The sequence below is a fragment of the Condylostylus longicornis genome, unplaced genomic scaffold, assembly GCF_029603195.1.
Source record: "Condylostylus longicornis isolate FDR11 unplaced genomic scaffold, ASM2960319v2 ptg000009l, whole genome shotgun sequence".
In the NCBI taxonomy this organism is placed as follows: domain Eukaryota; kingdom Metazoa; phylum Arthropoda; class Insecta; order Diptera; family Dolichopodidae; genus Condylostylus; species Condylostylus longicornis.
The window spans coordinates 3,469,568-3,488,278 of record NW_026577978.1 but is presented as its reverse complement, the minus strand read 5'-3'; the positions used below and the strand labels follow the sequence as shown (position 1 = coordinate 3,488,278).

Here is an 18,711-nt window from a genome sequence, read left to right as displayed (position 1 = left end):
TTTTATATTTTCTCTTTTCTTTTGTTTTACTTCAATATGCTCTTTTTTTTATAAACGATTTTTTCTTGATTTTACAAAATATTAATTATATAAATTTAATTACATTTGAAGTTTAATCAAAAATAATTATCAATAGAATTTTTAAATTTTATGTTTTAAAAATTTTAAATGTATTAAAATGTATAATTTGTGTGTAGCAAATTAAATATTTTATTTAAATTTTCTTTTGTTTTTAAAATACTTATATAATGTGATTATTTTTTTTTTTTTAATAATTTAAGAATATATAAATTTTAATTTAAAATATCTTAAAATTACATTCGATTATAATATTCATATCATCAATAATATTTTTTGTAACTTGGCATCATTTATTACATTTATTTTATTAATGTTATATTATAGTGTTTATATATAAGTATTAATTATTAAAACTACAAAAATATTAAAACATAAATATTAAAAATATCTATTGATAAAGAAATTTTTTTTTTGTTTTTAATTATGTTATTTAAGTTTTTTTTTTTAAATATTGTGTATTTATAATTTTTAGTACCGCCTCGTATTTTATAAGTTATTTTTTTTTTTTATTATACATTGAAGCAATTAAATTAAATTATAATAATTTGATTTTAATAAATAAAATTATTACAATGAGCATAAAAATTATTTGAAACAAAAAAAATTCTTTTAATAACTAAAGCACAATTAATTAAATTTTAAATGAAATCTCAATAAAAGAAAAATTAAACTAAACTGTTGAAAAGCAACAAAATTTGAAAAGGACATTTTATTTAAAAAAAAAAAAATAAATACAATAAATTTAGAATTATTTAAAATTTTTATGTTGCAAATTATTATTAATAAGATAAAATAATTTGTTCAAATGATTTTCATCACTGGGTTCTTACTTTACAAGAAAATAATTAAAAATTAGAATTTTAATTGAAAATTTTCTTTTAAAAATAAAATTGTTTTGAAAATAATTACGAAAAATTCGAAATATTAAATTAAATTTTAAAAATCTAATATAAAATATGATTTTATAATCATAATATAATTTAGTTATTATTTTATAATCATAATATAATTTTTTAATGATTCAATTTTAAAAATTTTAATATACCTTTGGTAGAATCTAATTTTATATTACTTAATATAAACTTATTTTAATATTAACATAAGAAATCAAGCATTAATAATAAATTTGAAGAAAACTTAAAAATCAAAACTATATACAATTAAATAATAGTATATATTCAAAATTAATTTTGTTTTTTTTTTCTTACAAAATATAAAATTACATACAAAATAACTTTCTTTAATATGCTTACAGCAATTCAATTATTTGCAATTAATAATTGCAATATAAAATTCAACCTCAAAATCACTTTTCTTTTCATTATTATTATTTTTCATTTTTAAAATAATTTTTTTTAGTACCATTCTTAAGTAAAATATTATTTTTTATTTTGTATATAAATAAAAAATTAATATAATTAAATATTTTGAAAATATTTGTCTTGAACTTGAAATTATTTTTGTGTATTTAAAAAATTTAAAATTTAAGCATTTATTAATATTAATAATTTACTTTTTGCTATATAAGCAAAATTATTCACTTTGTGTGATATTCAATTGTCTTTTAATAAATTAGAAATTATTTTGTTAGTCAAATTATAATAATTCATTATTGTTACTATTTAAAAAAAAAAGAAATTAAAAAAATCAAATTACAAATTAAATTTTGGAAAATTTTTGCAAATTTACGATATTAAATGTAAAATTATTGACATGTATTAAAATGATAAAAAAATAAGCTTTGCATTATTTGTATATATATGTACAATAATTAATTATAATAAAATTATTTGTATATATATGTACAATAATTAATTAATTAAATATTTTTAATATTTATATATCATTATTATTATTATAATTATTATAGAGCCACAGCACCAAAATTTGCTTTTAAGTTATTTCACCGGAAGAAATACGATATCGGTCTTGCTTTACCATCTCGACTAATTTGTGCTTTAACACCTAAAATAAAAAAAAAAAATTATTTTATTTAATCATTTTATAAACAAAAAAATTATTAAAAAGAAACCTAAAATTTTATTTTCTAACATACCAGTCGTATCAGAATGATGACTAACATTTAATGCTTCTAATTCTCTAAATAAACCAGCTAAACTTGATGTACCATCATATATATATTTTGATTCAATACGTACTGTTGGTGCTTTAGATTTTTGTGTTTGTGTATGCCATACTAATATTTCTGTACAATTAGCTGCTTTCGGTTCAATATCTTCAATTTTTAATGATATTGAACGTAAAAATGCATCTTCTTCATAACCAGCTCTATATGGCATTGTTGCATTTGGATGTTGTGATAAATATTGTAAATTAACAGCAAAACCAGCCATATCAACTGGCCATTTACGTTTTGCTGGCCATGAATCAAAAAATCCAATTATTTTACCCTTTAAAAAAAAAAATAAATTAAAAAAATTAATTTAGTAATTGTAATTAGAAAACATATATAATTTATATATTTACATCTTTAACTACTGGTGCACTAACAGCATATAAACCAATTAAACCAACTGGAAACATTGAAACTTTTTTTGTATCACGTATTTCCGAAAATAATTTTAAATCGAATGTATTATCATCATCTCCAAAATATAAAACACCATGTTTATGATTACCATTACGTATCCAATTTAATGCAGCTCTTCTATTGGCAACACCACGTGGATTTGGTGACTTGGCACGGTATATATCCGGCATTGGACTAGAAATATGAGTATAAGGAACGCCTACAAAAACAAAATTAAATTTTAAATTTATAAATTTTTTTTTCGAATATAGTTTACATTTCTTTCTTTATTACTTACCAAAAGTATTAAGTAAAAAATCTAAATTACTATTACATGCATCAAAATCATCGGCAACAATCCAATGTATTCTTGGTACATGCATTAACGTTTGCCCTAAACGGGTTAATTCAGGTATCTGTTCGCGTCTAGGATATGTTGGTGTTACAAAATATATAATTGGAAGATGATTATATTCAATACGTGGACGATTTTGTATATATTGTCGATTATCTTCAAAATTTTCATTACATATATCCATTGAATCATTTACGATACCGGTTTCCGGTACAACTTTAACTACATTTCCTATATAAATTAGAATTAAATAGAAAATTACAAAAAATATATAATTAATAAATTTGTCAAAAATATTGATTTATTTATTTTAACTTCTTTTTTAAATTATAAATTTAATAAATAATTAAGAATATAAAAATATATTTATAGAAATGAAAAAATACCAATTTGTGCATTATTTTAAATATAAATCTAAAAATAAAAAAAACATTTTGGTGCACTTTATGTAAATGTTTTTCAAACCAGTGTAAAATTTATAAATATTTATGGAAATCATTGTTAGGTTCTGAATATATAGTGGTGCTAAAAATGTATAAAAATGTTAATTTTTCATATTATGTATTTATAAAAATAGTATATTTGTGCTATATATATTATAATTTAAAAATTAAAATGTTTGAAATTTGAAATGAAAATTAATAATATTAAAAAATAATTAATTAAAATTAAAAATTTAATAAAAATATTCTTATATAAGCCCACACAGCATAATTATTGTAAAACAAAATTTCATAAAATATTTTTAATTTTTGAGGAAAATTATTTGAGTAGACACTAGTCTACTCGTCATTTTCAAAGCTTTATATTTCATTTCAAACCATCTCTCCTACGAAATACTAAGGCAAAGGGAATTTGCAATGAAATATAAAGCTTTCAACACTTTGGTAGTGATTTAGAGCTTAGGCAGATATGCAATATTTATTTTTTTCATTTTTTAATTGTATATTCCATAGGTTTATTTATATTCAGGCGCGCAATCAAACAGTACGCAATTTTGTAAACTGATTGAATTGACGCAATAATTTCTTAGATGTGCGCGCAACGATTATAAAATTAAGCAGTATAATTGTAAAACTAAAAATCGCATACCTGCCTGAGCTCAATGTTTAATATTCACGTATTTCATACTACTTTAAATGTTGTGTTGTACAAAATCCTCTTTGTATATACCGCATTTTATAAGATTTACAACTAAAATCTCTCATCCCATAAAAAATTATTGACCTAATGATAAATTGAAAAAATTTTTATGTCCTAGAATTTTATGATTTATATTAACACTTTTCCCCTGTTATTTTTTTATTTTTTTAATGACCATAAATTTTTATACAATTAATTCTTGATTTAGGTGTAAAAAAACAAATATGACATACAAAATACTTATATATATATATAAATTCAAGGAGGTTTATATTTTTTATTATATTCGTAAATTTTTGTCACTTAGTTAATTTTTAATTAATAAAAAAAAAATTAGAAATCAAGGCAACTTATTCTTAATATAATAAATGAATAATTTTTTTGATAACCATAAAATTTATACATATATACCCATGCTGTTATACACATATATGGTACATATATAATGTTTATCGTTATAGTTTACAATTATCAAACTAAACTAATGAGTTATTTGCGTGATTCAATAAAATTTCTTTATATTTTTGTTTTTTTTTTTTTTCATCCTGTTGCGAAAATAATTAATTTTTTTCTCTTCAATTTAATTTGTTTGTTTCTAGCTACTTATAGTTTACTTAATCTACATGTATATATTGTAAAATGTAAGTAATTTTTAAGGTATAGAACATATCATAAGTCAAAAATATAGATTTAAACATATATATGTACATTGTTCTAAAAAATATTTTATTATAAAAATAATTTTGTAACTTTCTTTTAACGTTTAATGTACACAATTTGGTATAAGAATATGTACCAGAGGAAACAATAAGGTAGTTAAATAAAAATTATAAAAATAATTATGAGAATAGAATGTTCAAATCCTATTAGCAAAAGAAAAGATCTTATAGAGTGTTTAAGACTTATTAGCATAAAAATTTAGTTAGACGACTACAAACGCGGCAATGCTATTATCTTATTATATAGTTTTATAACCCTTTACAAAAACATAAAAATATCATCTGGATTTCAAAGAGCGACTCTATTTAACAGTATAGTTGAATAATTTTGTACCTTAGTTTCCAAGATATCGAAACTTGTATAAGCTCTTAAAATGTCCAAGTGTTTAATAGTATATTTTGAATACTTGCCGCTTACACCCTTTTGAATATTGTCTTCATTAATAATGATTCGCAGCGTTTTCAAGTTCTTTCTTTATCCGTATTAATAATTCACATACTATTCAAAGTAACAAGTACCTTTTTAATGCTACAGATAATTTTAGACGATCAGAAGGCAATTATTATATTTTTTACTAGGCATTCAATGCATACACGCTTATAAATACATATATTATTTTGGGGAAATTGAAAAATATTCTTTAAAACTGAGTAAATTCGATACCTCATTATTGTAAATTCTAAACAAAAATTTATTATAAGCTCACCATACGTCCGTACGTATTTTAAACCGAAAACAATATTTATAATACACTATTAATTTTATTTATTAAAAAAAAATAAAATAAATAAAAATTTTAAATGAACAATGAATAATTAATGTGGCTTAAAGGTGACAAGTACCTATGATTATATTCGTAAATGATTTGAAGGATCTTATGTTGAAAATGAAAAATAACAAAAAACGAAAATAATAAAACAAAATATAAAATAAATAAATTCTTCAGGAAGTTTTCAATCTTTTCCTTTGCTATATTCTATATACCCTTATAAACGACAATCAGAAAATGTTGAAGGTATTTTAGGTATTTTTATTGTTTAGGTCTTCAATTTCAAAAAGAAAATATTTTATTTTATTTTTTTTTTTTTGTTGTTTTTTGAAGAAAAATTACATTATTTATATTTTAAATAATTAAAGTAAATTTAATATACCCACACGGTATATAATGTGTATGTGTATATATATAGGGTAGTTATAAGCATATAATGTGAAATTTTATTTTTTTTTCATTATTTCTTGTTTTCTAATTTACAGAAAAACGGATGTAACACAATAATTTTTAGCAACTTTAATAAATTTATGACACTTCATGTTAATAATATTGTACACAATTAATTTATTATGTAACTTAAAAAGAATTTTATATTAAATTTATTTAAAATTTACTGGCTCTACTATGTAAATATAAGTCAATTTTTTTCTTACAGTATATAAGCTTTAATTGAGAATAGGTTATATGTAATAAAGTTTCATGTCAATCTCATATACATAATTATTTAATTTTAAAAAATTTGAAGACTCATATTATTGTTATAGAAATATGTATATATTTAAATATAGTGTTAATATAACTAAATATACAAAGCAAAGCCCTATTACAACCGTATGTACACTAAATTTGTAATATTTCCATATGTGTATTAAAATTTCAAGTTGATGCCCCTAAATATATGCAATTTTTAATTTACTTTTTATTTTTTAAATTTTTAACAAGTATTTATTATTTCAAGTATTTTTTTCTCAAATTTCCTTTAAATAATCTTGTATATTTTGCTGAATATAATAATTATGATGATTATTGAAAAAACTTGATAGTTCTTTATATGTTTAATAGCAAATTGTAACTGTTTACATAGCTTCTTTTGTTCATGAAAACGCATTACACTTTTTAAAATACATATTTAAAAGTTTCAGTTCTTGCAAATTATTATTGAATATTTCATGATTTTCCGTGAAAATTAATGCTCATTTCGTATCATACATAAACTATTTTGAATTCCTGCACCTTATCGCGATGTGAAACTACAGCAAAAATCACTAAATTAAAATTTTATTTCTTTGTTAAACGAGTATCTCATCATTTTAATCACCTATGTATATATATGCCATGCTAGCATTCTTTGAATAGAAACATTTTGTGCATGAAAATTTCAAATTCATATTGGATGATAATTATATTGGATATGAATATTACTTAAAATAGAATAAATATAAAATTTGTAACCAATAAATAATAATATTATAATAGAATTCTTGCTATGTTTCTCTAACATAATAATTTTCTTGTATTTATTTTAAAAACATAAAACTTTATTACCATTTTCATATTATAATCGTAGTTATATACATATATGTATATATGGAGAAATAAATTATATATACATATAAGAAATTCAATTATTGAAAAAAGAAAATTGTTATTAAAATATTAAAATATTCTTACATTTTCTAAGTATATTTTGCTGATCCCATAAAATACAACCTATTATTGATTTTTGAAAATATTTTTTTTATTTTATTATTTAATTTAATTAAATTATTATATTTCATTTCTTATAATTATTATTATCGAACATAAAAACTAAAATAAAATTTTATAAAAATGAATAAAACTTAAATTTTGCTAAATTTCTATGTTTTCTAAAACTTTTATAATTTGATTTGTCTATAAATATATATAGAGAAAAATAAAATATTATTACAATTAGTTATTAAAGAAATTATATATAAAAATATGTTGAATAAAAATTATTTTAACAAATTCAAAAATAGTAAAAGAAGAAGCTAAGAAAATAATTGAAATTTTCAATTACTTTTCATATTTAAAAAATCAAGGGAAAAAAAAACATGAGTTTCTATATAATTAGTTATTAAAAATGAGATTAAATTGCATTAGAATAAAATTTATTAAGGCTTACAATGAAATTATGTAAGATTTATGGGAAATTTATGTATGTATATATGAAATATGCCACAAGGAATGAATTAAGAACATTTTTTCGATTGCATAAAACAAAAATTATGCAAATATGCACATAAATTTTATATAAAATATTTCAATATAAATTTTCTAATAAAATTATTAAAGAATATTCAATAATGATTTTAAAAAAACAATAATTGTATGAGTCTGAAATATTAGAACAGATGCCACTTGGTAATAAATATAAATTGAGCTCACACCTAACCGTAATTCAATCTGGCCTAGATCTACAATTTATGCTGTATGTACCAGTATGAAACAATTTCCTACTAATCGAAAGTGTGCTAATTAATTTGTAATTCTTTAATAAATTTTTAATTTAAAACTCCTATTTAATTATGTTAATTTATGTTTAATATGTTAAATTAACATGTTTTCTCTAGTTATTTTTGAAATGGAAATGGTTAAGAAAATTTATTTTAACATTAATAAAGTCCACCGGAATTTATTTTCTATTTGTGTATACAATAAATTTTGACCATGGTACATTGAAAATTTTCCAGTTAATCAAATTGTATGTCTTATCTGTTCGATCAAAAAAAACATATTTTCTTCCAATCAATTGCCATCTTCTCATCCTAACATTATCAGACAGAGTGGTGACCTTAAATCAAATTCAATTTATTTCCAATTCAATGGACATGTTATCCGATTAATTTTTCATTAATCTGGCATAGTTTTTTCAAGTAAAGATCAATAATATACGTATTGAAATGAGATTATTCTAGTACTATACGTACAACAAAATATTGCTCATTACAATTAATAATAAAACAATTTAATATAAATTTAAAATTTTTTAATAATAAAAAATTAAAATATCTTTAACTCGTTGTAAATAACATTAATATGTGGTTTCTAATAACCTAAATAACAATTTATGATAAAAAAATAAAAACTATTAATTCAAATTTACACTACCAGAGAATTTTCTCTCTATGTAATTATACAAAATTAACTAGATTTAAATAAACTTAGAATTTGTGACACTATTTAAAAATTTAGCAAAAAAAAAATTTAAAAATAGTTTTACCCGTAAAAAATAAAGTAAACCCCTATTTGAATAACCACTATTTAAATTTTACTATACGAATATAAATTAAATTATTTAGAAGTAAAAACAAAAAAAAAAATCGAAAAGTATTTAAACAAATTTTTAATATAAAGGGTGATTTTTTTGTAATTTAATCTTTCATATTTAAAATTTTAATATTACAGGATTTGTTACAGTTGCCAAGACGAGCTCAATTTGGTTTACCATTTTACAATTTACATAATCGAGCGACAGATGCCCTAACATTTTAATAATTAAAAATTTATTCATTGAGTAATTAATTTTACATTTTAAACATTTCAGTCATTTAAATTTTAGTATTAAGTATATTATATGCCGAAGAAGGAAAAATTATAGATTGTAACCATTCGGTTCCCTTAAAAATCTATACAATCTAAAGTCTATAAATATTTGGATTACCCCTTGAAACCTAGTTTATTTTCTTAGACGATACGAGGAATTGCATATGTATAATTAATTACCCACAAATTAATTACAGACATTACTTAATAATATTGTGTATGAGTAATAAATCTGCTGAAATGTGCTACAAAGTGGACATTTTTGGCCGAAATATGCTAAAAATGGAACGCCTTTTTATGTTCAACTTTTAAAACATAAGATTCTATTACAAATTTTTAAACAATTAAGAATAAAAGCTACAATATAAATTTTGAAATTTTACCATATTTTCTTGTTACATTTAAAAACCAAATGCCTTACAAAATCATCCATTATTTGCGTACATACATTTATTAATAATGGTAGCTTTATATAACAAAATATAACAAAACCTCAACACTAAAAAAAAAAAAAAAAATAGTATTATGCAAAACTCTATTAGTGGTTATTCATGATAAATATATTAGCAATATTGTAACAAAACCTCAACAACAAAATTTTTTTTTTTAAATACAATTTATTTAAAATAACAATTTAATAAATTCGTATTTTTGTTAGTCCTTGTATAGAAAATTGTGATAGAAATTTTTATTATGTATTTTGAGAAAATTTTTTGTACATTGTATGTGTAAGGTATAGAACACTATTTATATGACTAAGTTGAATGTGCATTAACCTTCTAGAATAGAATATAAATTATAATTAAATGATAATCAAAAAATAAGTTACTGGTGGAGTAGACAAATTTTGCTAGAAATTAAAAACTATTATCCGAACCTGTAATCTAATTATATTTATAAATAATTCTTTCAAAACCCAAAATTAATTGAATTTATATTAAATATTTTATGTAATTTGACAACTTTATAAAATCTTTTCCTATAACCGCAATCACTTTTAATATTTTATTCAATTAAAATTATTCAAAATATTTTCCATGTTATATGAAATTGCATATATGAAGACAGAAGTCTAAATAATTAAGATATTCATTCAAATAGTTTTTGAATAAAATTCTCCTCTTTTCTGAACCTATTGATATACTCGTACATATTATAAAAGTTTTACTTGAATCAATTCTTAATATTCTTAAATTTTTCGCTTGGTATATTCTTATTTATATTCATCAACATAAGATGATTCTCTAATTAGGTTACAAGCATCGTAACTATTTGTCTTAGAAGTAATAATATATTGTGTATATATAACAAGTATTTTATATCATCAAATATTAATGAATGAATATATGATTTAGCGGAATAAAATATTAATAATTTAATTATGTATTGAAAGAAATTTACCTTATAATACTCTTTATAATCTACGTTACTGATACACGATTATAAACTTTAAAAATCTTTATACAGAATAGGAAATTCTATATGGTTAACCCAGTCAAAGTTTAAGAAATGAAGTGAATTGTATACGTAGTCTGAGTTGTACTTTATGTCAGAATAATTGATTAATAAAATCGACGTATAGTAAAATTTCTGATAGAAAATTATTATGTATGTATGTATGTATGTAACCAACAATACTAAAGGTAATACATATCTATATGCAATTTGCTATATTAATATAGCAACACATAAACATTGCTGAAAATTATAAATAAATTAAAAAAATATTTTCTTATTTTTAATAAAAATTAATTATTTTATCATAATTTTTATTGAAATTGTGCAATATAAATATTATAATTTACTTTCTAGTTTCTGAAAGTATTCAAACTTATTCGAATAACTACACTTCTATGAGTATTGGTATAATTATTTCAGCCTGATGATATGCAATTTTTTTTATAAATAGAAAGAATTTTTGATGAATAATTATTATCAACATTAAAAACTTAAATTGGATTTTTCGTAGATTTTGGCCGAGCTAATTCATGATTTCAATTTATCCGTTTAACTTCTATGAAATTCGATTTCTTAAATATTATTTACAAACATATTTTTCATGGTCTTTCGGCAAGTTAATCAATAATTTTTTAAAATTTAACCACGATTTTTAAATAATCTTGAATTTGAAATTATTTTCCTTGAAAAATGTTGTATTTTATCTTATGTTGAAGAACTTATCATACAATCACGTAGTACAGATTAATGACGGAAACAATGCAATGAATATTAAAACAGAAAAATAAAAAAAAAAAACGATTTTTTTCTCAAAAATGCATAATACAGGCAAGTCCTATTTTTTGAAAAACCATAATACTATATAAAAAATAAATATAAGGATTGTAATAAATTAGAAAGTAAGTAGGAATGCAGTAAATATTGATATTCATTTTTTTATACTCATAATATATGAAAATAATTTATTACCATATACAACATAAATTCATTTAAAATATTATAGGATAAAAAATGAAACTATATCTATAATATGTAAATGAATATAAATAATGTTCATCTAACATAACCTGATTATTTACGAGTTACTGAACAATAATTTAAATTTTATGGAAATTGTTGTTACATAATTTTGTTCTTATTTAATAAGAATGCTACAAATCAAATATTTTGGTCATAAAATTAATTTAAAGTTATAACTTAGACGTTTAGAGAACTGACTATTTTAATAATATTTCAATTAAATTAATTTTTACGTACTCGGATGTAGAAATCGCCCTATATCTGCGCTCTCAGACAGTAAGGCGATATACAGTTGAAGTTTCAATCAGCTCAGGTTATATACAAGCCCGTATCAACAAATAGAATGATACTCAATTGAATATCGGTTCATATTTGCCACTGAGGCAAGAAAATCGATGACGATTTGTTCTGAAATAAATCGGTGCCGCATTTATGCAATCTTTTCTCTTCTGTGAGTTATCTGTGTTCGTATATTTCATAAGAACTGTATATAAAAATATACAGAGACTGTAATAATTTAAAATAAACTAATATAATATATTGTATATTCTTTTAACGAGGTCACAGTTTTCGTACAATGCCGCTCTCAATCTCTTAGTATCCTTGTATATATATATAATGTATACAATCAAGCTGAATATTTTAAAATAAAGATGATAAAAATTAAAATTTAATTATTAATTATAATAATTAATCTTAATTATAATAATTAATCTTAATCATATAATTGTTTTTTTTTTATTTTTACCATAATTTTTGTTGTGACACTATCGCAGTTTAAAAACTTTGCAATTATGTGTATGAGAAAATACATTTTTAATGGTGTATTCATTGGTTCGTCGGTCTTAACCTGAATAATTTTAAGTCAAATCAATTCCCTTGATGGTTCAATTTGTTTCTATTACAAACTTCCTGCAAAACTGATGAAACAAATGCGAATCCAAATTTAAACGAGAAAATTAAGCTTTACTCTTTTTACAGAATTCATCGATTATAATGTTTTTTACAATTAAATATGTGGAAACACTGTCATTCTGAGAACGAAATCCAAAACATTTAAAAATTTCATTTCATATCTCTCTAATACTCTCTTGTATTAGACAAAATTAAAAAAAATCTCACAATTAACTTAAATTTTGTTTAAGATCTTTAAAAAAAAAATTATTCGCATCGCATATTTCACCTCTTTCTTTCTAATTTTTCTCTTAAATTTTTACATTAACATTTGAAAAATACAAAAAAAAAATTTTCTTTTTATTTAAAATTCAAAACTTGATATTTTCCAAGCGATGTTTTAGGGAAACAGAATAAAAAAATTTTAAAGATTTTTTTTTTATTTTTTGTTTTTTTTTTTTTTTTTAAATTTTGTTTTGTTATTTATTTTATGCTACATATAACACAATATTATGTAGTATAAACACTACATACTAAAATAAAAAAAAAACACTTGACTAACAAAACACAAGCTAAAATATAACAGAAAAAAAAACAACAACGAAAAACAAGAAAAAAATTAAGAAAGAAAATCCTTAAATTAAATATAATAAAGAACCATTTAAACATTTGTGCAATGCTATCAACACATACCCTATACAAAATTTTTATATAAAATGTGTGTACACATTAATAAGTACAAAATACATTATAACATTTGTATAACATCTACATGCATGCATTGTAGAAGCCTAAGGGAAGACAATTTAGTCTCTCATCACTGCGACCCTTGGGATAATATTATTATACATAACATATGTATACACACATTATATATCCTTAATATAAAACGTACGAGTACAAAAAAAAAAATAATATGAGATGAAAAATGAAAGCAAAATAATATTATAACAATTTCCGTTCCACTCATTATACTTTTATTTAATAATAAATGTTTAAAATATTGTGTATAGGGTTACCAGTTGCATATTATATTAATTGAGCTATTGTAGATTTATGTTGCATGGACGCGATTACTTGGTAATAATAATGCATAAATTAAAGTTTTTGTTGACTATTAAAACTGTGTGTTGACCCTATTTCTGTTCAAAGAATTTGTTAATTTTCAGGAAATTAGCTATTATGAAAATATATAACGAATGATAGCTGCCTCTAAATATAAGATTCAAATATTTTAAGTGTATACATTTCACCATTATTTCGGTTACCTTCTATCTCTAATACAATAGTAAAAATTCATATTATTAAGGCCTTATTGTCAGGGCATTTTAGGCCTTATTGTCAGGGCATTTTTGGCCTTATTAAACGAATCACTTTTACTTTCGTTAGTGTTTCAGGTCTTCGTGCAACACAAAAATTGCAAATTTCTTGATTAATTGATTAAATAGTCAAAAGTGACTGACTCAATAACGCACAGAACTAAAAAAAATCGAAAAATTTTACAATCTGAATTCTCTAAAATTTTCACTTAATTTCCTTTTTTTTTAAAACAACCCAATTTTTGTTCTCCTAATTTTCTTTAAATATTTATTGTAATATGTTGTAAGTTTTACAATGTGTCTTTCGAACTTATTTTCGAAATTGAAATTAAAATATTTCCATTGTTATTAAAATGGACTTATATTACTTCATATTTAGCAGAAATTAAATTTTGTTATAAATGATTTCAATAGAACCGATGCGGTAATTACAATAGTGTAATATTATACCCCATTTTAAGATCAGCTCATCTAATACAACAATTTTCTTTTCATGTACAGCTCTTCAATTGTATAGGGAGAAAAAACTGCAATAAATCCAATATTTTAAGAATATTAAATTTTAAGTTTTAGATTTTATTTAAGACAAAGCAAATCGGTTCCCACACTTTTTTAATCCATAATTTTGAAACTCAATTAAATTTGAATTAAATTTCAAGGCCTAACCTAATTCAATTTAATAGCAAATTAAGTAACAATTAATTTGTGAAAAAAAAAATTATAATTTTTTAAAATTTTTCTTTATTATTTCAGAATTACTTAATTCACAAAATAAAATTACAATTAGTATGTACGTTAACACATGCACCTATAGTATTCAATAATATTTTATTTTCCAAATTTGATTAGGTTGCAATATTTTTGTTATTCAATTTAGCATACGATAAATTTGTTATTAAAATGGATTTTTTATGTTAAACGCACACGATATTTGAAATTGCTTAATATGTAATATTTTTATTATAAAAAGCTTTTAATTATTAAAGAAAAGGCAGAATAAAGATAACATTTAAACACTGTGAACCAAGCCATTATTATTTCTAAGGTGAGGCTGCCTTAGACACAGTGCAATTTTGAATAAGAACCCACAGGAACAAATAATTTGTACTCCTTTACGTCATAACATATTTTTGTTACAATATGGTAACCTTTATTTTAATATCACACATTTGTATTATATGCTACCATACATAAAAAATTCATACAAAATACATAAAACACAACAATAAAAAAACAAAAACAATATGAAAAAAATAAAAAACAATTTTTTCTGGAGTTCTAATTTTTCTCATTTTTATTTTCTTTACAGCATTTTGCGAAAACAACAAGAAAAACAAAAAAAGAAATAATCCATTTTAAGGATATATGAAACAAAATATTTAAAAAAAGGAATAAAAACAAAATTCAAAACAAAATTGTAAAAACATTTTACAAATATTGTGTACAAGTTCATATACGAAATACAATGGGTATGGTAAAAAATAAAAAAATAAAACATACGTAAGACAATAACCAACAATTATTTGAACATACAATTACTTTTTCTACATTATTTATGAATGTATATGTAAGCCACATATATATACATAACATTCATGCACATATGTGTATGTACATTATGTTACACATGGCATTATTTTATACTCCATTTCTCTTTAAGTCAGAGAAAAATACAAATAAAAAAAAAAAAATTAAATTTAAAAACAAAATTGTGGCTTGAACAAGAAAACAAAAAAAAAATTTAAAAATTTTTACACATAAATTACAAATTTTCAAGTTTATAATGCCTAAGGGTATGCAATAAAAATGAAATTATAAACGTTTAAAATTAAAAGGAAAGAAAATCGTAATTACAAAATAAATTTAAATAATGGCAATTTGTTTTTCTTTGTTTTTAATTTTTATTTTATTTTTTTTGTGTATTCATTCAGATTCAGCGATAAATTAAAAAAATATTTTATCAGCAATAAGTTTAACGATCATTCTAAAATTTATTGTGCTCATCATTCACGATAGCAACTTTGTAATTATTGCTATAAAGAAAATATTTTAAAATCAAAATTGAATTTCAAATATTCAATTAGATTTTTAAAGAATTTCAAATAAAAAAATGTTCTTACAAGTTAAATGTAGTCGGTCCAGTCCGTTCGATGTACGGTCTTGTTTGTTTTTCAAAAATTATAATTTTAAGTAAATTTTGATATACAAAATGAATTTTAGTGAAAAAACATTTTTTTTTCAAAGCAAAATTTTACTTGGCTCCCATTCTCCCGGCCCTCAAAAACGCCGGGATTCGATTTTCGTATTCGGAAAAATTATAGGGTAGTACACTAATCAATTTGTATCGTACTACCTTTGCAATTCTGCATATAGGAAGGGCACTTGTATAAAAATACTGTCAAAAATGTGCATTTAATATAAGATTACTAATATGATGAAGTTTTTTCATAAATTTTTATTATTAGGTTCTCGTTTCATAATATTAATAACTAGTTTATTTTATACAATTACAAAACCTTTTGCCTTTCCAAAAGCCTTCCTTTCATGAGTTATCATTTACTATACATACATATAATACTTAATAATACAATTAACAAAATAATTTCAATTGTAGATAACACAGATTCTTCCCTGCTTTAAGGAATAATTCTTTTACAAAATGAGTAATAAAGATCTTGTTACGAAGATACAAATTTTCATTCACCTGATTCATATGAATCACCTAACTAAATTCAATTGTTGTGGTTTTTTTTTCTTCTCATTTAAAGTGTATTCAATAAATCGGCATATTAAGGTAAAGCTCCGTCTACCAAAATAAAAGATGTGCAGTTAATTTGACATCAAAATGTAAGTGGAAAATTTTTTAATTTTTTTTGTTTTTGTAACTAAAGGTACACATAGCTGACAAAAGTAGAATTGTCCAGTCTACGTCATATTTTTGTTTACTAAAATGTTTAACAAAAAATAGATTGCATATTATGCGTTAAAAATTTTGCAGTTTTGGTATAGACGCCCAAGTTGTTTAGCAAATTGTGTTTGAATTAAAGGTAAAATGTGCAGCTTTAACACCCATTTGCCTATTATTGTTAAAAATATTATAAATAATCGAAAAATTTTAAATTAAACACATAATTTATTAGTTGAATAATTCAAATTTTTAAATAAATTCATTAAATTTTTAAATTATATAGAACAGAACCTAAACAATAAAAAATGATTCACATTTATTGTTACTTCACTTACTTATACGTTATAAGATTGTTCTCCCTAATGATTACTTAACGATGCCGTCACATATATACCAGGTCATTTTGTGCGAAAAAACTTTTTTTTTTTAAATATTTTTATAATTTGTTATAATCGATTAAATATTATATTGTATATAGGACCTATTTTTATTACATCAAGTCCAATAATTAATTCATTTGAAAAAAAAAAAATAAATAAAATTAATTCAAATTTATTCATTTACTTAAACTACATATACTTTAATTGTGTATAGAAAGTAAACCTTTTAAAATAACAAAAATTTTTTAATTACATAAGGAGGTAATCTATAAAAACTTGAATATTATAATATAGCCTACATGTATAACAATTGTATATGTGCTCATTTATACATACAATCTAACATATAAATAAATTATCATAATTTAACATAATTTTTTTTATTTTTTTTATGTCAGACATTTATTAAAAGTCTCCGATCAACCTACACGTAATAACAATAATCTTATACAATAGCATCATTCTTATAAATATAATAAGAATATGTATCTATGCTCATATTATATAATATATATATATATATATTAAATATAGTCGTAATTCCTTCGTTTAAATGATTATAAATAAAGAGTTTAATTGTGTCAAACTTAACTCAAGGATATATATGTATAATATTATACATTCATATATATATATTATAATTATTGTCCTCAATATATAGGACGTATACATATAAGTAATTGAAATAGATAAATTTGAAATTTTTATGGTTATACTATAGGCAATATAAGATCAATAATTTCAATTTTAAATAAAATACTCGTACATATACAATATAAATTCATGTATATAAATGGATGTAAGGATTCTATATATATATATATATATATATATATATATACATTGAATATGAATGTGCAATGTAATTTTAGCATTTAGTAACAATAACAACACAGAAACCACTTCTCAAGAAGATTTTTGCCTTTTAAAAATAGAACGAAAATGCAGCAAATTATTTTTTATAAAAAAAATGAATTTTTTTTTATGTTCTTGAATGAATGGAAAATGAATTTTGTTTTTTTTTTATTTTGAAGGTTATTTTCTTTTTATAGGCTATTAATATTCTCTTATTTAGTTATACAAAAGTCAATTTTTTGTTTTTAGGGCAAAAAATCAAAATCAAAAAAAAAATACTCGTAGATTACAAATTTTTCTCTTTTATTTATTCTCTTTCATCTTTTACAAAATAAGATAATCTTATATTATATGTAATAGTGGAAAAACTTAAGAGAATAAAAGTGGAACATTGAAATATTTCGAATATTACAAGATAACTGTTATACATTCATAATATACGTATATATATATGTAGATAGCTATAATGCTTTTATATTAAAATATTTTCTTTTATTTCAAAAGGATAAAGAAAAAAAATTTAAATCCTTATAAATATATATATATATATATATATATATATATATATATACATGGGACTAGGACTCAATTTTGATATTAAAATATTGCATTTCCATTTAAAATCAAAATATCCTTTCTTATTTCTTTTTGTATTTTTGACTTATATAAATAAAATGAATGAAGATGAAAAACTATGATATTGATAAAT

The 18,711-nt window shown here is 21.1% G+C and overlaps 1 protein-coding gene across 1 annotated transcript in view; it reads right to left on the bottom strand.

The window, feature by feature from the left end:
• Positions 1–1,582: 1,582 nt before the first annotated feature.
• Positions 1,583–18,711, bottom strand: part of LOC129618556 (galactosylgalactosylxylosylprotein 3-beta-glucuronosyltransferase S) — a 123,132-nt gene continuing 106,003 nt past the window's right edge. The window contains exons 4-7 of the mRNA XM_055533365.1: positions 2,910–3,197; positions 2,569–2,831; positions 2,138–2,492; positions 1,583–2,046 (exon numbers count right to left, since the gene is read on the bottom strand). Of these exons, the coding sequence (XP_055389340.1) occupies positions 1,985–2,046; positions 2,138–2,492; positions 2,569–2,831; positions 2,910–3,197 (968 nt within the window). The 3' untranslated portion in view covers positions 1,583–1,984. The remainder of the gene's footprint in view (positions 2,047–2,137; positions 2,493–2,568; positions 2,832–2,909; positions 3,198–18,711) is intronic.